Below are 6,000 nucleotides of genomic sequence, written 5' to 3' on the forward strand. Positions count from 1 at the left end.
ATAGTATGACTCGATACAATGAATACAACTAGAACTACGCGCTTACAACGACACCTCGCGGAAATACCGCAGGACTTTTTTGACAGCCTAATATATAAACTGATTTTTGTTTGCGAGAGCCTGTGTTCATTTAGACGCATCTTTGAGCTTGTTGGACGTTGGGATTATTTAGATAGATCATTCAGTGTTTACAAATTTTGAATTAAAAAAGTACAAGCAAATGTTTAATACGTTGAGCCCTGATTTTTTCTTGTTGCGCTTTCCATTCAGCTCGCATCAAGAGGTGAAAAAATAAAACAATATATTTAACAAAAGTTGCCCCCTTTGTATAGTCCTACGTCTCTCCGGTTATGTCCCTGACATTACCCACCCGTCTTTTTTAATTTTATTTATTTTGCCTTGCCAGCAGCTTCGTGTACCAATTTGTGAAATGAAAATGATAGTAGATTTTCAGGTGGAGAAAATATGCGTCAAAAATCAATTCTTAGAACAATACTTTTTTTTGCAAGTTGTGAGTGAATTTTGAATGAAAATTGTGCCTGATAATCTAGGTAGTTCGGACTGAATCAAAACGGCAGCCAAAAAAGATCCAATTGAAATGTCAAAAAAGATCCAATGATCAGGAGTGTTATTTTGCTTATGATAATAAACACTATGAAAAAGGTATTGTAATCAAAGGCAAAAATAATTAAACTTATAAAATGAACGAACTACATTTTTCCGTCAATTTTTTAATTGACCATTGCATCTCTGCATCTTATAATGCAAGGTATCTGAACCTGCCAGAATATAAACAACTATATTTTATGCTTTGCTTAGAATGAACGGAGACAAAGCGGGCGCTAGAATTTGATGTGTATGTGTGGGTGTGTGTATATAGAATGAGACGCGCATCACAAAAGTGAGAAGAAATGTTTAGTATCTGAGTTCTGCGCCGGGTACATTTTGCGCTGTCGTGCTTATGAATTTTGTGCGCTTCGCACCAAGAGAGAATACGAGTGTTCTTTGAGCGCGTGCTGATGAAAATTAAACTCAAGCGCAGCGCTGCGTTTGTTTTCTGAAGACTGGATATAGGCTAACAGTGCGAGGTTGAAGTGATACTCTTGAACTGGGATGAAACGATCTCCGTTATCGCTTGGATGTAGTCAATCTTAATATTACTCAAAGATGTTCAGTCAGGGCTTTGAGAATCAACTCATTGTCGTTTGCTCGAAAGAGACCCCTTTAGGAGAGTTATTTTTAAGGAAATTAGCGACGCACATGTTGCCGTCCACACGTTTGCTAAAAAAATATTCACTTGGCGCCGGTAGCGCTGATTCGGTTTAGTTGGCTTGTCGCCGGCCGTTCTTGACATTATCGAGAAATTACAATCTGTTAAGTTTTACCAATCTCCTCGGAAGTTCTCATAGGTTCTCGACTCTGTTTCCTCACTGTCATGAAATTTCGAAGTGTAGTACAGTAAATGTATAATATGTATAGTAAACGAATGCAATTTTTCATTCATCGTGAAGAATCCTATCGTCCCTTTCGTCTGCAATGTCAGGGCAAAAGTACTTATGAAATCATAAAAAACGTTAACGTGTACAAGTTATTGTTACCAAAAAAATGCAAAACAGAATGCAAAAGATACTAAGGTACTGTAGTCGGCCACTGAGCGATACTATGCTCACGACATCACTGCGGTGCGCCCTATTTTGCGAACGTAACCACTGTGGTTACGCCGGAAGGCAAAGTGTTAATGGATGACTCAAAAAATAGGTCTAACGTCATGTGTATTGATATAAACTAAATATGAAAACTTTTTATGTATTAACACTATGGAAAAATGTCATACGGTGAGTCAAATATATTTGATGTGATGAATAGATCCTCTCATTTTTCATAAACCTGTGAAATATTGTTATATCCAAAAAGTCTGCAACAAAAAATAAAAATATTTTACAGATATGTCTGTGAATTTACAAACATATCTGTAAATCTGGCATCACTGGTGGTATGAGAATTTATTGCAAGAAATCACTTGAAAAAATGTATGAATTTAGTCCGCACCACTTAGGTCAAGTCCTTTCATTTGATACCCATATTGATGGGGTTTTGGAAAAACCCATATTGATAAGGTTTTGAGAAAATATGTAATCCGCCATTTTGTAGCGGCCGCCATCTTGGATTTTCAAGATCATGAAATACGCAGTTTTATAATAACTACAGAGATAAAGGTGTGTTCCAAATTTCAGATCAATCGGTCAACAGGAAGGGTTTCAAATTCCTATTGATGTGGTAAAGCGTTACAAACATGTTACAAACTTACAAACATACGAACAGATTACAGGGCAAGAATGGAAGAATGTCAATATAGTCAATGTCCACACTTGTCCACGGAAGGGGACAGTCTAAAATCGTGCTTTTTCTGTCCAAGTGGCATGTGGCCAGCCCCTAAATCCCAGAGTATCGATTTTGGAAAAAAAAATCCAAGATGACAGTAGATAAGACATTTAGCATCAACAAACTTTGTTTTTGGATTTCCTTTACTCCTCCCTTGGGTGATTTTTCGAGTTTTAAAAAACTCATAGTTTGATCGCTTTGCGCCACTCTCCCTCAAGTTCATTTGAGCTGATATTCTGCATAAGGTGTTTTTTCGAGGTGGTGAATATTTTATATGGGGTAACTTTTTGAAATTTTAGGGTCGATTTTTTCCCATACATTCATTGGCACCCGTTTGAGACCCACAAGACCACTATGAAATGCCAAGCGCTATCTAAACGCTCTAACTTCCGCGTTTTGATTGGCCCGATTTACGGTTTCCCAAACATAGCCATCAAAACCAAGGTGCCATGGCGTTTTTTTTTTTCAAATTCTTTACTAACAGAGCAAATATGTTGAATTGAAATGAATTCGATTTTTTTTCATTCAATAAATAATTTAATCAATTCAAACAAATGATTACTAAGCCAACGTCAACCTTGTGGTTATATCATAGATATAACCCATCATCTTTTTTTCTCAACTTTAAATGAGTTTATTTTGTTATTTTAATGTTTATTAAAGTAATTGGTGGTTCTGTACAACATATAAATAAGCCTAAATGTGTTACTATAAACTGATGACAATTGGCGTCTTTTGAAGTTAGTAATAGTTTGAAACGAAAAATACCAAGCGACAAGGCGTGTCGTATCTTTTTCTCCTTGTTTTTTTTTTCATGAGTGCATTCAAATGACCCTATTTCCATTAGAAAAAAGAATGAGAACTAGCCATAAGCGTTCGCCATGGCCTTTTTGCGTGCCTCCAGCCATTCCTCCGGATGTTTGCTCTTTTTGTGTGAATAGAGGTTCGCGTTGGAATTGGTCGTCATTCCGCACACATCACAGGAGTAGAGAGATTGCCCCGTGTGAGAAGCACGATGCTCCTTCAAATAGATACTCCTCTTGAATTTCTTCCCGCAAAATTCACACTCGAACTTTTCCTCCACATGCACACGGCGTTTGTGGCTACTGAGAGCGCGGATGTTCGGGTATATTTGGTTGCACACATCGCAAGTGACCGTCTGGTTTTCCTCGCTATGTACCGTCTTCACGTGAATCTTCAGATTTGGCTTCCCGTTGACCCATTTGCTGCAGATGTGGCACTGAATTCGTTCGATCGGATTGATGCCCATGTGCTGTTTTATGTGCCGTTCCATGCCCAACTTTGTGCGGAACTCCTGCCCACACGTGTCGCAGATGTGCTTCGAATCACCGCTGTGCATGTTTACCATGTGAATTTTCAAAGTGGACGCACTCGCCAGAACCTTGTGACAAATCGTACATTCCGCCTGAATGTGGGTATTGAAATGGGCTTTCAGTAACCATTCTTTCGGAAATCCTTGACCACACTTCTCGCACTTGTATGGTTTTTCCTCGTTGATACAATGTTTTCTTAGATTGTGCAAATCTAGATAATACTTATTGCTGTAGCTTTTGTTACACAAACCACAGTGGAACTGATTCGGATTCAAATGGGAATCGATATGTTCGATTATTTTGCACTTCTTGTAGAAAACACGATTGCAACATGTAAGGCTTCCACGGGAATTGTGTGATTTGCGGGTGTGCTTTTGTAGTCTATCGAACGAATCAAACTCTTCAGAGCAAAATTCACAACTAATGGTGAAGAATTCTTGAATTTTCTTGTTATCTTCTGACACTTTTTCGTTTTTGTCCTTGTGGAGATCATTTTTTCGCGCTTGTTTCATCTTCGCAAATGTTTTCAGCTTAGCAGCTCTCTGTTTGCGTTTTCTTCGAAGAGGTCTTCTATCTTCATCTTCCTCAGACTCGGACAGCTCGTCTTTGAGATCCTCTTGCGTGGGCAACATACCCACCTCTACGATCATATCATTCTCCTCATTAGAATCGGAAGCATTAGATGCTAGAGACTCATCATTCTGGCTAGCCGCGCATGGAGATAGTTCCTGTTTTATATCCACGTATTGTGGAACGCTCACATTGACGGGTGTAGCTTTCAACTGATCCTGATTTAGTCGAACTGTTTCATGAAAGGAGTGAAATTCATCCACTTTGGACGAACACACTTGGCAAATCTCACAAGGGAAGGATTGTTTTTCGGGAAGCTACGGCAAACGAGGTGTGTCAGCTGATGTTTACGGAATATTCAATACGCTTACCTCGAATTTGAAAACAGTTTGCAGCTTGGATCGCATTGTCAAATCTTTGATTGAATTACAGCCAGACTTTTCGCTGGGATCTAAACATAGGCGGCATATTTCCTTTATCTGGTCATCCATTCCTAGATTTTCGTTGGTTCGCTGTACAACCGAATTTGTTGAAATAGTTAAACAGTTAAAAGAAAAAAAAAATGCTTTGGACTGTTTTTCGACTCAAATATAAACATAAAAGCAGGGTTGCCATCAGTGTCGAAATTATTTACGTTAACAACATTCAAATACGATCAATTTCGGCCTACCTTTTATTGATAACCTACTGCTCAAACGAGAGTCGATAAATATGAAACAACACTATCAATGAACACCAGTGAAATGAACATTAACAACCGCTCATCGGCTTAAGCTTTTTTTTTTTCTTGCGAGCCGATCCGAATCCGCTCACTATGATGAAGCGAGTCAGATGAACAGCTCATTAGCTCATGATGGCGCACTAAATTGGTGTGAGCGATTGATTTTGTTCCCTCTTACTTCGTTGTGCTGCATACCGTTCTGAATCATACATACCGTTCTGAATCATCGTACTCCACCATGCAGATCTCTTTTCCCTTCTTTTGAAAGTCGAAAACAAGCTTTCGGAACATTCTATTTAGATAAAATTAGAGTGTCATATGATTTTAAAAAATTGATAAATACACCTTCTGAATACACCAAAAAACTCGTAGATAAGGCAGCTCGTAGATAAGACAGCTAAAGATAGTTGCAATGAACAATGGATACCATTATAATGATAGAATTAGGAAATTGGCCAACACCTTCGAAATCGAGTAGAGATTTCAACCAGCGTACGATTATGAGTTTGAGTCAATTTTCATACATTAGCACATACATTCGCCATTTTTAGAGAAATAAAAACCATTATCCTGAAAACAGATAGCAAACACTTTAACTCTCATATGACACTATAATTTTATCTAAATAGAATGTTTCGAAAGCTTGTTTTCGACTTTCAAAAGTAGGGAAAAGACATCTGCATGGTGGAGTACAATTACGGATTTGAGTCACTGTATTTCGGACACTTAAAGCATTTTATGCAGAAAACAGATCCAAATTTCATGCAGAAACATTCAACCTCATTCCGGTACACGATCGGCGATTGGATCAATCCGATCGAGTTCGAATAATTTGCATTCGATCCGTTCGCCTCAAATCCAAACAGGCGGTGAATTTCGAATTCGAACTTTCATCGCAGCAGTCAGACAACTGTGAAACCTAAATAAAAACAAAAACGGCAAATGGTTTCAGAAGTTATAGTTTCTGCAGAAAATTATTTATTGCGCATTCGT

At 38.2% G+C, this 6,000-nt stretch overlaps 1 protein-coding gene across 1 annotated transcript; it reads right to left on the reverse strand.

The window, feature by feature from the left end:
* Nucleotides 1–3,016: 3,016 nt before the first annotated feature.
* Nucleotides 3,017–4,870, reverse strand: LOC129768130 (transcription factor grauzone-like). Its single transcript, XM_055769570.1, has 2 exons — nucleotides 4,658–4,870; nucleotides 3,017–4,603 (listed from the first exon to the last, which is right to left on the reverse strand). The coding sequence occupies exons 1-2, from the start codon at nucleotides 4,775–4,777 to the stop codon at nucleotides 3,245–3,247; spliced, it is 1,479 nt and encodes a 492-aa protein (XP_055625545.1). The 5' UTR covers nucleotides 4,778–4,870; the 3' UTR covers nucleotides 3,017–3,244.
* Nucleotides 4,871–6,000: the final 1,130 nt, after the last annotated feature.

Source organism: Toxorhynchites rutilus, chromosome 2 (genome assembly GCF_029784135.1).
Source record: "Toxorhynchites rutilus septentrionalis strain SRP chromosome 2, ASM2978413v1, whole genome shotgun sequence".
Taxonomy (NCBI): Eukaryota; Metazoa; Arthropoda; class Insecta; order Diptera; family Culicidae; genus Toxorhynchites; species Toxorhynchites rutilus.

Excerpts from the sequence above, each read along its gene's own strand:
- LOC129768130 (XM_055769570.1), bottom strand. The coding sequence starts at position 4,777 with ATGGATGACCAGATAAAGGAAATATGCCGCCTATGTTTAGATCCCAGC. Across the intron at positions 4,604-4,657 it reads AAACTGTTTTCAAATTCGAG|CTTCCCGAAAAACAATCCTT; the intron begins GTAAGCGTATTG and ends CGTTTGCCGTAG.